General features: G+C 37.9%; 1 protein-coding gene across 1 annotated transcript; it reads left to right on the forward strand.

The window, feature by feature from the left end:
- Positions 1 to 828: 828 nt before the first annotated feature.
- On the forward strand, positions 829 to 12,298 carry cds2 (CDP-diacylglycerol synthase (phosphatidate cytidylyltransferase) 2). Its single transcript, XM_077601197.1, has 13 exons — positions 829 to 1,040; positions 3,163 to 3,305; positions 3,516 to 3,612; positions 4,305 to 4,402; positions 5,254 to 5,393; positions 6,209 to 6,267; positions 6,536 to 6,618; positions 6,771 to 6,858; positions 6,950 to 7,018; positions 7,188 to 7,340; positions 8,126 to 8,245; positions 9,026 to 9,129; positions 9,188 to 12,298. Exons 1-13 carry the CDS (start codon positions 969 to 971, stop codon positions 9,321 to 9,323), a joined length of 1,362 nt encoding a protein of 453 aa, XP_077457323.1. The 5' UTR covers positions 829 to 968; the 3' UTR covers positions 9,324 to 12,298.
- The last annotated feature ends 4,280 nt before the right edge of the window (positions 12,299 to 16,578 follow it).

Genomic DNA, 16,578 nt, shown 5'->3' on the forward strand with positions numbered 1-16,578 from the left:
GGTGGAGGAGGTGGATATCACTATGGTCCGGGGCACACAGAAGAAGGAGAGATCATGCTGCAGTAAAAATGAGCTTCCACAGTTGCTGCAGTTGGGATAATTAAGTGTTCCTTTGTTTGTTGTGGCCCTTTAAATAACTTGATTGGATGGAGGGGGGCTCTGAGTGAGCACATTTGAATAGGAAATGAAGCGATATGTTTAACAGGTGGGATTTTTTTTGGGGAAAAATTGCAGATTACAAAGAGAGTTTGAAAGAAATATAACTATGAATAAATCCTTGACATTATAAATTATCACTGAACCACCACCACCACATGGAATGTTAAGCAAGTAGTAATCATCTTTTTTTGTGGAATGTTGGATAATATTGAACTGTTTAATATTGGACTCTGCTTGCTGCTCATTTTTGTTTTAACAAATAATTAAGTACTAATTATAACTGCTGACTGCTGCTAACACATCTAAACTCTATTGCAGGACTCAATGAAGTCTTGCTGCCACTTGCTGGTAAAATAAAAAACTACATTGAATAACATAATTTTACAGATACGATTATAAACTAATAATATTTTTCGATGTCTTTAAATGATATTTTTTGTTCATCTTCATTTTGCAGATATATATTTAACACTTAAATATTTTTTGTGCCTATGGTGCTGATCGATGCCAAATCTATCGTGACTGGGAGTGTTGGCTGTCAAAGGAAGCTCATGTTGTAATATATAATTTGCTATATGATTATACGTATATGAATCAAATCAAACATGTCCGCACTCATTTGCCAAACAATGGGGTAGGCCCTTTATTTTGAAAAGCGGAAGTTGTGTTCATGCTTCACTCTCACTTACCTCGGGAAGGTTTGAATCTGAGCTGAAACCTTGTCGAATTTTATTGCCAGAGCACAGGCGCTCCTTGAGCCACGGGACCACCGGACCTTCGCCGTCGTTGCTCGGCCTTGGTTTGCTAAGATGACCGAGCTAAGGCACCGCGGAGCCAAAGACACTGAAGCGACGTTACAGGAGCAGCCGTCCGAGGACAAGGTATCGTTCGCTTGTAGACGCCACTGTAATTTCAATGTGATGCTAACGCTCGTTAGCTACCTAGCATGCCTAATTGATACTGCTCGTCACGCCTTTGTGAAAGATAATATTGACCATTTATGGGATGTGTTTTGATTTTCATTGGCCACTTGAGATGAGATTGATATGTTTAGTTTTGATTCTGGGATGCACGACGTCGTATTTCAAGTTGCGTTCTTGCACACAGGAAGGAAATGCGTTTGTTTTGTTGTCGAAATGGGGGTTGATGTTGAAGGGGGCGTGGTCTAGTCATGGGTTCAGGTGCCGTCATTACGTTAAAAGGTTTTTCGGCAAAAGTCTCAGCAGGTTCTCTGTGAAAAAAAAGCAATGCGCCATTTTTAATAGTTGTTTACCTAGTTCAGACTCTTAAATATATGTGCTGTTCTAAAATAAATGGAATCGCAGGGTATTCGCATTGCTATTTTGCAGACGGTTAACATTTCTGCCTATGAAGATGCTTGGGGTGCATATAAGATAATAGGGCATTAATTAATTTAAGACATTTAAGATATTCACTGCCAAGATAATCACTTTCCAGCTAAAATAGTCAATGTTATATATTAAAATGTTGTTATATGAAACCTTTTAACAAGTTATAGGGCAAAAAATGCATTATTAGCAATTATTTTACATTTATATTTGATAAATCAATCATTGGTGTATATTTTACATTATTTGAATGTTATAAATACAATTATACATTTATGAAAAACATCTATAATTAGATTAAAATAGTGATAATGCAATGTAGTCAGAAATTTACTCTTTAGAAATCTGAATTTGGTAACCTGACATGCAAGACAGTTTTTACATATTTTAGCCACAGAAATCTGGGAAAAGATCCAATTGTGACTGTTTCGATAACTCTTGAGGCACATGACATTTTGGAATGTATGAATTCTGCTTTAAATTCCCAATTACATGACTCACTTTCTTTTTGTTTCATCTTTTAAAGGATCATTAGTATGTTTATTTGCAACCATCTGTCAAACAGATGGCCTTTACAATTGACACCGAAAAACAGAGGCGCTCCAAGCTCCCTGTGGTCTAACGGGAAAAACCAAGTGGGCGTGAGGGGGGCGTGTTTATATGAGTCGGTGGACTATTTTTAACTCAAGCATCCTGAAAGAGTTTCCATGGAAACCGAAAGGTGTAGAATGGATGTGCTTGTGTGTATTTCTCCATATTGCGAAGAGTTGTTATTATTAGGATCCAAAGGAAATTCTCAGAAATCTCTCACTTAGACATTATTATTTTGTTAGATATGTGAATGAAACAAGTGATCATTGGATTGTGACATGAGCCCGCCGAGTCCAGCCATTTATGCTGGTTGTTCCACAACATACTGTCTGTCGGGGGACCATCTGCTCTCTGGTGACGATTCCATGCCTAATTTGGTCACTGGTAGCAGGGAGGTCAGTCCGGGTGGGAACAGTTTGGTTTTTATGTGTGTTACTGTGTCACACTTGAGTTCAGAAGGCATTCCTTAACTAAGCACAAAATACTCTTGATGAGATGACAGTATGTTCTTTCCAAAGCTAGAGAAAATATATGAAGCACCTATAAAGGAGAGTAGGCATGGTCATGTATTTGTTATTATTTTATGTTCCCCAAAAGTGTCTACTTAGGTTGAGTGCTAAATGGCTTTATGTTGCTTTAAAAAAAAAAAAAAAAAGAGATTCCTCTTAAAATTAAGTGAAACAATAATTGTACGTCAATATGTGGTGTCCTGATGTCAAATGCAATGGTTTGTTTATATAGTAGCTAATAACAATGGCGAAGAAATTTTTTTGAAATCTGTTTTTTATGGTTGTCCGATGCATAATCCATAATTTATTTTGCTGTTTCTCTATCACGTCAATTTTTTTCTCCTCTCGCTTCATCATTTGTAAAAAATGTAATCATGTCAAAAAAAACATTGCTGTCATGGATGGCACTTTCATTGTTGTATGTCAATATTAGAATAGAATCATTTTTTAATATATGTAAAATGAGCACGTGCTTAAATTTTTTTTAAAGTGTTTTTCATATTCTAATGTACTTGAATTTTATTGTTCAAAAACTTGCTGTGTATACATTCCAGGGATCAGACAGTGAGCTGAGGCCGGAAAAAGATGGCGGATCAGACAGCGACCCCAAAAAGGACACAGGGATCCCTGAGGTTCCAGTGCCACCTGATGACACCCCAGAGGTGTTAAATAAAGCTTTGTCCGGACTCTCCTCAAGGTGCGTTTAGTATGGCTAAAGTACTTCAAGCTTGGCAGTAACATGGGAAACATTTGTACTGTATGTGCTTGTAGTTTCAACCGTTGTAATGAGAAAAATAGAATCTCACCGCAGAGTTGCCTCCACCTTTTATTGAATATACCATACACAACATTGGAAACTGTGTCGTCTGTTGTATCAGAGAGCAAAATGTTTTTTTTTCTTTTTCAGATGGAAGAACTGGTGGGTTCGAGGGATCCTTACACTGGCCATGATTTCTTTCTTCTTTATCATCATCTATTTGGGCCCAATGGTGCTTATGATGATTGTGAGTAGGTCTTCTTGTTTTGATCATGTGAATCTGCATCACGTATACCAATTCATGTTGTATTTTCTAATTAAAATAAAAAACAATATATTGTCAATACTAGGGCTGTAACAAAACCAAAAAATATCACAGTTGTTGACCCACAATTCGATACAAAACAAATACCTCTACTTAGGAAATTAATTGGTTCCAGAACTTTTTTTGTAAGTAGAGGTGTACTTTATATGTAAATTCTTTAATTTGTTCCACGGTCCTCTCAACTACCAGCTAAACCCTTTAAAATTAGTCAGTGTCCCTATTTTGTATGATAGATGTGAAGAAACTGAAAATAACACTATTAAGCAAAATAAATTATCAAATACTGTAATACTGTATACAAATTCTCCACCCCAATCCACCAAAATAATCCTAATAATAATGCTTTTTAGGGTAAAAAAGAAATTTGCTTTTAGCCAAAAATGATGTGGGAAAAAACACTGCCAGCTTTCAACGTCAAAATTTAATTTACAATTCTTTTTCTCTTCTTAGTAAAAACATTGATGAACACCCGAATTGTCTCTAAATTTTGTTTTCAAAAACCTGAATGAATTATGTCATTTTAATAAAAACCAAGATTTTGGTTTCGATATCGTTATGGCCTTAATTCATCCATTTCATATGCTTTGTAATAAAGTTTTTTTTTTCTTGTCAAGGTCCTGTGTGTTCAAATTAAATGCTTCCAAGAAATCATCACCATTGGTTACAGTGTTTACCACTCGTACCATCTGCCATGGTTCAGGACACTGAGTTGGTGAGAACTCACACGAACGAAATGACATCTTTGCATCATCAACATCAAACCTTTTCATTTGTTTTCATATTCTCTCACATTCCGTTGCAGATTTGCTGAGGTTCGTTGGCTGAACCGGTTTAATCATTTAATGTAGGCGTAGTTTTGAAGTCGCACGTAAAGTACCTGCAGTCATAATAGTTAACGTTTGTAGTCCCTGTGATGTTCAAGACCTGCCAATCGTTTGTAGTTTACTACACTAGTTTTTGCCAAACTACGAAATATGCCGGTTGTATCAGAACTACGAAAAGAAAAAATCAAGGAATGTTTTTTTTCAGCAATTTACATGAAAAAAAAGGAAAATGTTGAAAATGTTCCTTTTACAATTTACAATGATTACTTTCACAATGCAACGTCATGTTCTAAATAAGATTTGCCCTTTTCATGTTGTTAAAACATTCAATTATTTTGAAAGTAAAGTTACGTGCTCCTGTGAATTCTCTCCAATTGTTAGCGTGTTAACTAAAACGAGAATGTGAGTAATAATTGGCTTGCTGCTTTTTTAATTATTTGGAAGGACGAACTATTGAAAACAGAAACTATTAGAAAAGCATGTGGAAATGAGATAACATCGACCTTTATTTTTGTAAGTATGAAAAATGCTACTCATAAAAAAAGGGTCACAAAGTCAAAAAATAATCTTTATTCGCTACGAAATAGGATTTTTGACCTTTGGCAGCTCTGTGTTCGTCCTCGTGTAATATTAGATACCATGACATCCTCCCTTGCCACCAAAAATGAAAAATGGAAGTCACCTGCATATTGCCGCCATAAAGCTTGTGAAATGAATCTGTCAACTCTTTTCCCGACAGGTACTTCCTGCTCTGTGTCAATTACTTCTTCTATGGCGAGACGGTCACAGATTACTTCTTCACGTTAGTGCAAAGGGAAGAGCCACTTCGTATCCTCAGCAAATACCACCGCTTTATCTCCTTTGCCCTCTACCTCACAGGTACAACATGTGACTCACCTCATATACCAGAGTGCAGTTTAGTATAGAAAAGATAACATTTCCATTGAAAACATTGACTTTGTTTAATGGCAGCCAAGCAGTCAAATAAGAGGCGAGTAATTTGTGTTAGCAATTTATTCCAGATCGTCAAGGGCACCTTCTCAGTCCTTTTAATAGTCTAGCAATCTTGAGACACTCGGCTGCATGTTAAGTCTGACTTAGAGCTGCAAGAGCTTGATGGAAATTTGTCTGTTTGTGTAAAAAGGGGTACTCGGACGATTCGCCGAAAGACGTTTCGCCGACGGACAGTTCACCGAACGGACGTTTCGCCGAAACAGGATTTGCGGGCTCGCCCCGCCCCCGGATCGTGTGTACATGTTTTTCAACCTCGGCCCGCGGGCCATATACGGCCCATTACAGATAACATTCATTTAGGAATAACAAGGGCATGTACTGCCCCCCGCTGGACATATTTCTAAATACAAGTACGTACTACAATGTGCTGTCAATTTTTTATATTTTTTATTTTATCCTTGCGTATTTAGAAATCTGTCCAGCAGGGGGCAGTACATGCCCTTGTTATTCCTAAATGAATGTTATCTGTAACGGGCCGAGGTTGAAAAACATGTACACACACGATCCGGGGGCGGGGCGAGCGCGCAAATCCCGTTTCAGCGAAACGTCCGTTTGGCGAACTGTCCGTCAACCAAACGTCTTTCAGTGAATCGTCCGGTCACGGTAAAAATGACCCAAATTCTGTTTGAAGTGATGCGCTTCTCACGAGAATTGCATTGTGCTCTGTGTTTCCACTTCAGGTTTTTGCATGTTTGTGCTGAGTTTGGTGAAGAAGCACTACCGCCTTCAGTTCTACATGGTAAGTCACATCCGGTTTCTTATTCGCCGCCACCCTCAGGGACGCTGGGTTATTAATGAGGCCTGCATTAGGGAATCGGTTTCTGCAGGCTCGGGGAAGTGCTCGTCCTAGAAATCATTGGCAGACTGTCCTTGCTAAGAACTATGAACTGTCTGTCCTCAGCACTGAACCACGCTTTTCAGTAATTCTTTAGACTGGATGGGTGTATTTATAATGTAGTAAAGTAGTGTGTATATAACAAAGCTCTTCATTTTTCTTTTGCCATCAGTTTGGCTGGACTCATGTGACTCTGCTGATTGTGGTGACTCAGTCTCACCTCATCATTCACAACCTGTTTGAAGGGATGATCTGGTATGTAAACAGTTCTCAAGTTGATTTTAGCAAGTAGAAAATGGCATGCCGGAAGCTGCTCTGCTTTAATTTGCAGCATTTACATTCTGTTTCTTGTCATCTCTGAAGGAATTGTCAATGTTAATATGATTTCATTGTTCTTTTCTCAACAGGTTCATTGTCCCCATCTCCTGTGTGATCTGTAATGATATTATGGCCTACATGTTTGGTTTCTTCTTTGGCCGCACCCCTCTCATTAAGGTCGGTCGACTGAGCAAATTTTCAATTTTTTTGTTTTATGTCGTAATGTGCTGCTCACCACATGTAATGTTTTTATTTTTTATTTTTACAGCTATCACCAAAGAAGACGTGGGAGGGATTTATCGGCGGATTGTTCGCTACCATTTTGTTTGGCATCATGGTGACTTCTTTATTTTTGTCATTTAGACCAGCAGTCTCCACTGATTTAGACAATGAGGAATTCCTGTGCCATTTAACGTCTAATTGTCATGGAACGCCGAAGGGTGTTAGTTAAATTTGTCTTGTCCATTTATTAGCAAGTAACCCGAATATCTCGATTTTACCCACAGCTCTCCTACGTGATGGCTGGCTACCGCTACTTTGTATGTCCAGTAGAGTTCAACAACGATTCCAACAGTTTCCAGGTGGACTGCGAGCCGCCTGAAATTTTCCAGCTTCAAGACTACAACCTGCCCGCCGTCCTACAATCAGCGACTGGATGGGTGAGTCCACAACGTGCCACGTGGCTGGATAGTCATTTGTTTAAAGTGTTAAGACCTACCGTATGCATGCATGTACATCTATGTGTATGTATATATATGTATATATGTATATGTATGTATATGTATATTTATGTATATATGTGTATATTTATATGTATGTATATATGTGTATATATATGTATGTATATACACATACACATACATATATATACACATATATATATACATATATACTTGTGTACATGTATATGTATATATACATATACATGTATACATACATGTACATGTATATTTATATATACATGTATATATACATGTACATGTATATATATATATATACATGTACGTGTATATATATGTGTATATATACATATATATTTCAGCAACATGCTTATTTATTTAAATATTTATTCATGTATTTATTTATTAACTTACTTATTACCCATCTATTTATGTCTAAAATGTCTTTCCTATTTCTGCATCCTCACCCTCTTGCTACTGTGACAACGAAATTTCCCGAATACGGAATGAATAAAGTTATCCAAACAAATCCAAGTGGAGCACCTTTTGAGTACGTTAAGTTAGCGCTGGGCGATAAAACGATAATTATTGTGAGATAAGATTTGTCAACGATAATATTACAAACTTACGATAAAAATTCTATCATTTAAACTGTAATTACACCACCCGACCACCACAGAGGGGGCGCTGTTGCTAGATGAACGCTACTCTAATAAACTGTTGGCTTTTTCCCCCATCTAATTGTTTACTGTTTTTCTCCGCAGAGGACGGTCCGTCTCTATCCGTTCCAGATCCACAGCATCGCACTGTCCTCATTTGCCTCAATTGTCGGCCCCTTCGGTGGATTCTTCGCCAGCGGATTTAAGAGGGCCTTTAAGATTAAGGTAACTTATTGCTTAAATCCTGCATTCAGACCAGATATTTTGAAATTAATGTTACTTCAATTTTCTAATATTAAGCCAAAATTAGTTGTGTTGGTGCGTCACTGAAAGTCTCAGCCCGTCAAACGGAGCATGAAGAAAAATATGCAACAAAACAAGTTGAATCTGGATTTTAATACTTTCAACATAATTCTTTCCCTAATATGACGATTTTTCTCTGGTAGTATTACAAACATATGAAGAGAATGCTTTTTATTGTCATTATACAAGTATAATGAGTTAAAGCTTTCACCACAGTGCACAAATAACAACAACAAACAGACAAATAAATCATCAATAAGTGTTCCGTCTGAAGTCCAGGATGAGTTCCATGGTTTTGGAGACGTTCAGCACCACTCGTTGAGTCTATGGACTCAACAACAAATATACAAATACATAGATAATCAATATATAGTAATGTTAAATGAATAATCGATATAGTAATAGATAAATAAATTTTCAGCATAATAAGTAGTAGTCAACATGGGTTAGTGGTACTTTGTAGTTTACTACTCCAGTTTTGACCAAAGTACTCAATGCGCATTTTGTGTCAAAACTATTAAGATAAAAATTAAAAAAGAGGTGCATAATAAAGTGGTTGATTTATAGTTTGGCATTTGAAATGTGAACTACTTGATATCAAAAAGACCAAATGCATTAGGCAATTTAAAAAAAATACATCACTGTACAGCTTCCAATATTTCTACTGTTTTTAAGGCAAAAAAATTGTGTTCTGATTTTCAGGATTTTGCCAACACCATTCCTGGCCACGGTGGCATAATGGACCGATTCGACTGCCAGTATCTCATGGCTACTTTTGTAAACGTCTACATTGCTAGTTTCATCAGGTAAAATCAGTGAAAGATTTTCCCCAAAAGGATTGTATGTAATTACCTTTGTTGGCAGGGGCCCCAACCCCACCAAGGTGATCCAACAGCTCCTGGCCCTCCGCGCCGACCAGCAGCTCTTCATTTTCAATTCCTTAAAGGCTCACCTCATCGACAAGGGCTTGCTGCCTGCGTTGGATGAGGCGGCCGCCTAGAATTACCTCGAGCCCACTGCGCTCCTGCTTAATAAGAAAAGCAAAACTCAACAAAGGAAATAGCTGTTTTTCCATTTAAAGTAGGTGTGCATCATCCATGCTATGTGTGAATCACGTTACACATCTTTCCAGGTTTAAGTATATTCTTTTCCATCATGTTTGTCGAACAGAGTTAGTCTGTTTATCATTTCCGCTTGTACACGTTTTGTTTTATAAGGACTTTGATTGTGTATTATTTTACTGAGCATTTTTTTAAAGCTCTCAAATGTCACTCACTGTATTGTTAATCCTTTTGAGTTGTTTTGTTGTGGTTCTTAATATTTATAGTTTTTTTTTAAATATACATATATCAGCTCTATTATATTAAATGGGAAATTCGTGAACCTTTATATTAGCCTCACCCTGCATTTTTACTGTCATGGAAACAAAAATGGATTGTTTTGGTCACTATTTAACTTTTGTGCTGGTTAGTATTATCCGTTTAGTTAGGAATGTGCGGATGTTTTTTTTTTATTATTTTGACTGTTACGTGCACTTGTGTTGAACTTTTGGATTCTGTTATCGCTGTCGTGATCTGATTCTGTCGGTTTAAATCTTTGCAGAGATCAGAACTTCAGAGGAGATATTGACAGTATGTTCTATGAAAAATAATACGCTTGATCTTAAGGTTCTTTTAAACTATCATGGGTCCATTATCCGGTAAAAGGGTTTTTTGGATGTTGGGATATCCTACTGCCACGCTTGTCTTTTCATTTGATAAATGATACAAAATGCCAATTGTACCAATCAGTAATTCATAGCAAAGTTAACCATGATTAACCTGACACGAAAAAGAGTCATTCACATGGATTTAACAATCTTTTCCAATGTATTTTGGTTGGTTTGGTAGTGCTAGTATAATAATCTTATTAATTAGTTAAGAAATATTGCAGCCAAACAGGATGTGACCCAGACAAGAAATCTATCACTTCTATGATGTCCTCCAAATATTTTCACCTTAAAGATATTTCATTTTAGACATAACATGGACGTATACACGTTTGTTTTTCAATCCTGAAAGTAAACTTTTAAAGTAAGCAGAATGTTCTATTGTCACGTGAATGTTAGTATGTCAATACTTGCCATTTGACTACATATCCATAAAGTGTTTATTTAAGCAAATCAACTGTGGATGTTTTTTAGAGATTTTAGAGCTATTTTGCTGTGCTTTAATATTTTTGGACTGAGGGAATATTTCAAGCTATATTGTTGTTTAGGCAAGAAAGCTCATGAGCTGTTTGTTGGCTCTTTTCTTGCTACTTTTGTGCTTTTTTTGTCGCAGTGCCAATAGAAGCTGTGGGTTTTCGCCAGTTTGTTTTGGTTTCATTATTACTGTATGTCACTGTGATTGTATTTTCTATTAGAGGATGTCCTAAAATGTTTAACCCCAATTCGTAGGCTAATAATTTTGACAATTTTCGTTGGAGTGACCTCAAATTTTCACAGCTTGTGTTGAAGCGTTTCAAGTTTTTGTGTGTAACGTTTGCCATTTCTATCTTTTCAGGTTAAGAAATGCTGTTCGCTTCAAAAGAAATGGCACTTTACCTGTTAGAATATGCTCCAACTCAGTCACTGAAGACAGTCCAGCATGCGTTCACAAATTTTGTCCAGGTGGGCTTATTCAGTCACTGAATTGCATTTCTTAACCTGAAAAGATAGAAATGGCAAATGGTACAAACAAAAACTTGAAACGTTGTTACACATGCTGTGAAAATTTGAGGTCATTGCAACAAAAATTATCACCCTGTAGTATATTCTAACTTTTGGTTTGAGGCGACCACTAGAGGTCAGGGAGAAACACCCATGCTCTGCTCACGTAAATTCTAGCATTTCCCTAATTAAATAAAACTGTTTAAAACTCGCTATTTTAGTTCCTACTCAACGCAAAGAAAGGTAGACTGACGATTTAACCCTTTTTAGCTCATTGACAACGCAAGATGTCTAATTTTTGAATCGGGAAATGGCTAGCAGCAAATAATCATTGTCAAGGCAGTGAAGGACAATACTAATATAAGTTTACAACTATAAATGTAATTAAAAATGGTAAAATTCTAACTTGGAAAATGTTTTGGAGGCCATAGCTAGAGTATTTCTTTTTTTTTTTTTTTTTTTTTAAACCTTTTTCATATTTTTCACATTTGATTTCAATTTCATTCAAATAAGAAATTATACAAAATAGTATAGTATACTTACAGGGAGGCCCGGTGGGGTGAGTGGTTAGGGAATCGTCCCCACAGCTCTGGGGTCTTGGGTTCAAATCCAGGTCACCTCCCCTTGTGTAGGGTCTGCATGTTCTACCTGGGCCTGCGTGGGTTTCCTCCGGGTACTCCAGTTTCCTCCATCATTCCAAAAACATGCATGGTAGGCTGATTGGACACTCTAAATTCCCCTTATGGTTGTCTGTCTCCTTGTGTCCTGCGATTGGCTGGCCACCGATTGCGGGTGTCCCCGTGACCCTAATGAGGATAAAGAGGTTCAGAAAATGAAATGTAAACATATAGTACTTCTTAATAAAACCTTTGCACAGGAATACCAAATTTTAAGATTATGGCCACATGACCCAAATAGAGATTTCCATGTTTGTGGATGTCAGGTCTTTAACAGAGCCAATACTATTTTTAATTACAAATAAATACTTGCCTTATTAAGGGTTAAAATAGGAGTGTGATGTGAATGGCATCCAGGAAGTCATTGTCGACCAGTGCTACAAGTTTAGCGTTCCATTTTTATTTTTAAATATAACATATTTGTATGTAAATCACAGCTAGGCCTCTTTGAAATTTTATTTTGGAGTTGTATGAATCAACAAGTTATATTTTCCCTAGGCAGTGGAGTGCCCTGTGTTGTATATTTGTCTATAAAAGTAATGTGCTCTTAATGTTAAATTGTACTTTATCTTATCAAAACATAAAAAGATTAAAGCAGTTGGGGCGTGATTTCTTGGGTAATTTCTTTCGAGTCGACTGCTTATTTGCTATTGTTTCAGACCTTGAAAAATACGACCATGTATAGTATACATGGTCGTATTTTTAGAAAAAAAGCCTGACTATACTATGTCGTTTTTTAATTTTAAAAAAGCCTTACTATACTGTCGTTTTTTTAAGAAAAAAGCCTTACTATAATTTGTTGTTTTTTTTTAAGAAAAAAGCCTTACTTGGTTGTATTTTTGATACATACGTACATTTGATTTGATTTGATATAAAGGCGTAGCATCCCATAAGACTAGGCTTTCATTTCAAACTATTCCAGAAAATGTAGGTTTTCCTAAAGAGCAAGCTTTCCACAATACTAGTGTCCCACAAGTGCAATCAGTGGATTGCCGTCAGGTGCTTCTTGCAGCCCAACCCCCGTTGCTTCAACTGAGTCCAAGTCTGTGCTGGATGTTTCGAAAAAAAAATGCTGGCCCAACCCACAGCGGCCCTCGAGGACCCCTGTTGCAGACTCTCCAAGCCAGTCCAAGTCTTTTTCTGGACTTATTGTAAACGTTGGCCATCAAAATGCAGACTTTTGACCATTTTGACTCATTTAAGAGCACCTTTGTTGAATGATATTTTACCCATTTCATTATATGCAGCGGTGTATGATGACACTAAAGGCTTTTGATTTGATGTAAAGGCATAGCATCCCATAAAACTAAGCTTTCATTTCAAACTATTCCACAAAATGTAGGTTTTCATAAAGAGCAAAGCTTTGCACAATACTAGTGTCCTACAAGTGCAATCAGTGGATTGCCGTCAGGTGCTTCTTGCAGCCCAACCCCCGTTGCTTCAACTGAGTCCGAGTCTGTGCTGGATGTTTCGAAAAAAAAATGCTGGCCCAACCCACAGCGGCCCTCGAGGACCCCTGTTGCAGACTCTCCAAGCCAGTCCAAGTCTTTTTCTGGACCTATTGTAAACGTTGGCCATCAAAATGCAGACTTTTGACCATTTTGACTCATTTAAGAGCACCTTTGTTGAATGATATTTCACCCATTTCATTATATGCAGCGCTGTATGATGACACTAAAGGCTTTTGATTTGATGTAAAGGCATAGCATCCCATAAAACTAAGCTTTCATTTCAAACTATTCCACAAAATGTAGGTTTTCATAAAGAGCAAAGCTTTCCACAATACTAGTGTCCTACAAGTGCAATCAGTGGATTGCCGTCAGGTGCTTCTTGCAGCCCAACCCCCGTTGCTTCAACTGAGTCCGAGTCTGTGCTGGATGTTTCGAAAAAAAAATGCTGGCCCAACCCACAGCGGCCCTCGAGGACCCCTGTTGCAGACTCTCCAAGCCAGTCCAAGTCTTTTTCTGGACCTATTGTAAACGTTGGCCATCAAAATGCAGACTTTTGACCATTTTGACTCATTTAAGAGCACCTTTGTTGAATATTTCACCCATTTCATTATATGCAGCGGTGTATGATGACACTAAAGGCTTTTCATTTGATGTAAAGGCATAGCATCCCATAAAACTAAGCTTTCATTTCAAACTATTCCACAAAATGTAGGTTTTCATAAAGAGCAAAGCTTTCCACAATACTAGTGTCCTACAAGTGCAATCAGTGGATTGCCGTCAGGTGCTTCTTGCAGCCCAACCCCCGTTGCTTCTACCCCCCAGCTAATTGGTGACGGCGAGGAGGTGATCGTTACGATCCGTCCCAAAAAATGGCAAATGAAAAAGCACTATGTAAACGCTAAACGATTATCCCCCGACTTAAACCCAGCCGGGAAGAAAAATATCATGGAACATTTCAGGATGAATACTTTTAGAGTGACCTCTTCCAAAAAAAAAAAACAATCGCCTCCGCCAAGGACCTTTTTCAATTTAACTTTACGTGACAGATCTCCAATCCATACATATTGCGGACATACGGTTAAATAAATGGTCAGGGAAAAATGTATGATGACGCAGAAATTATTTTTTTTGCCTTGACGGAGACACTGGCGGCGATTGTTAAACAACTTTAAAAATGTTTCAAGGGAAAAAAAGCCTTACTATACAGTGTGCTTGTTTTCTGGGAGTTTCCACTGTTTGTAAATCCATCTGGCAGTTTTAGCCAGCGGCGATGACAGATTTTAGCTCCTAGATGCCACAAATTAGTCATAATGGTTGGACTCTAGTCATTTTCTCTTCCTAAAAATCCAAAAGTTAATATGTATTTGACTATTTGACTGCGGTTTCAAAGTAAACCATCACACACACACACACACACATACACACACACGCGCGCGCGCACAGACGCGCGCACAGACCCGCGCACACAGACGCGCGTGCGCACAGACACACGCGCGCACAGACACACGCGCGCACAGACACAGACACGCGCACAGACACAGATACGCGTGTAATGGTTTACTTTGAAACCACAGTCAAATAGTCAAGTACATATTGACTTTTGGCTTTTAAGGACGAGAATATATATATATATATATATATATATATATATATATATATATATATATATATATATATATATATATATATATATATGTATATGTATATGTATATGTATATGTATATGTATATGTATATGTATATGTATATGTATATGTATATGTATATGTATATATATATATATATATATATATATATATATATATATATATATATATATAATGGTTTATACTGTATTCAGTTTTATTGATTTGAGAATACACATCTCTTTGGTAGCTATACTAAATAGCTCTGGTCCATCTTATGGTGCCGATATAATTCCGTTTTTCAAAATAAATCATTCATTGATTCAATAGTTTTCCGCACCGCTTTACTTCGCAGGGGTTGCAGGGATGCTGGAGCCTATCACGGCCAACTATGGCTTGCCAGCCAATCACAGGGCACTGAGACGAAAACACGCTGATTAACTTCAAATGACTTCAGGTGGTGGGGCTAGGCACACTGTATCTCAGACCTATTGCACGCCAGTCAGGTATAACAATAATTATAACATTTATTTTAATGTCTTACGAGTTAGTTGCTTGTTATAATGAACAAGTGTGCGTTTATTTTGATGTCTTACGAGTTACTTACTTGTTATAGTGAACAAGTGTGCCTTTAGTTTGAGCTGAAGATCGCCATGTTGAGCTCCGCTAAGCAAGCATGGGTTAAGGTTAAACCTCAAGCTTAAATTTTAATGTTATTTTGCTAAATTATGTATTGGGCAAGTATTCATAAGAACCGAGCGGTGTTCTTAACGCGGTGGTTATTGTTACGGGATTCCAACTGTCTTTTTGTGTGTGGAAATATCATGCTAATGAGCGATTAGCACGAGGCTAGCGCTAGCCGCGAATGGCTAATCGCTACGCTAGCAGGGAGTCCACGTAGTGCTTCTAACTGTACTTTATTGTGGATGCTAAATGAGCGTTAGTTAAGCTAATGTTCATACTCCTATGATTTTGTTTGTAAAAATACACTTATTTGTCGGTGCGAATGGGCTCAAAGTTTTGGTTAATGATGTTAAATGCAAATGTGATTGATTGACACACATTGTATGGCATGCACTTGTTGTAGTGTATGTACACGATGGAATTAAGGCTATAAATGTTTGTTTAGAAAGCAGACTAAACTCTGTCCCTGTGTGGCTTTTTTAAGTTGACGGACATCTTCCTGGACAGCGGCTTGAGTTCTAAAAGGCCTGGGGCCACCTGGTCTGACTGCACCACGCCGGCCTGCCTCAGTACCTCCGGGACACTAAAGTGAAGTTCAACCTGGACGGCATGGATGGACGGACGGCATGGACGGACGGACGGCATGGACGGATGGACGGCACAGACGGACGGACGGCGGATTTATGGATACTTCTTCACAGTGGAGTTTTGGACACTTTTTTTACCCATGGATTTATGGACACTTCTCCCCATCGGAGTTTTGGACACTTTTCTCCCCAGTGGAGTTTTGGACACTTTTTGGACACTTTTCTCCCCAGTGGAGTTTTGGACACTTTTCTCCCCAGTGGAGTTTTGGACACTTTTTTACCCGTGGACGTTTGGACACTTTTTTACCCGTGGACTTTTGGACAACACTTTTTTACCCGTGGACTTTTGGACACTTTTTTACCCGTGGACTTTTGGACACTTTTTTTACCGGTGCAGGTAAGTATTTTGGTCTTTTGAGTTTTGATTTGTGGACACTTTTCTCCCTAGTGGAGTTTTGGACACTTTTTGGACACTTCTCCCCAGTGGAGTTTTGGACACTTTTTCTCCCCGGTGGAGTTTTGGACACTTTTTCTCCCCGGTG

The sequence above is a fragment of the Stigmatopora argus genome, chromosome 5 (genome assembly GCF_051989625.1).
Source record: "Stigmatopora argus isolate UIUO_Sarg chromosome 5, RoL_Sarg_1.0, whole genome shotgun sequence".
Taxonomy (NCBI): Eukaryota; Metazoa; Chordata; class Actinopteri; order Syngnathiformes; family Syngnathidae; genus Stigmatopora; species Stigmatopora argus.

Excerpts from the sequence above, each read along its gene's own strand:
- cds2 (XM_077601197.1), top strand. The coding sequence starts at position 969 with ATGACCGAGCTAAGGCACCGCGGAGCCAAAGACACTGAAGCGACGTTA. Across the intron at positions 3,306-3,515 it reads TTGTCCGGACTCTCCTCAAG|ATGGAAGAACTGGTGGGTTC; the intron begins GTGCGTTTAGTA and ends TTTCTTTTTCAG. Across the intron at positions 4,403-5,253 it reads TGGTTCAGGACACTGAGTTG|GTACTTCCTGCTCTGTGTCA; the intron begins GTGAGAACTCAC and ends TTTTCCCGACAG.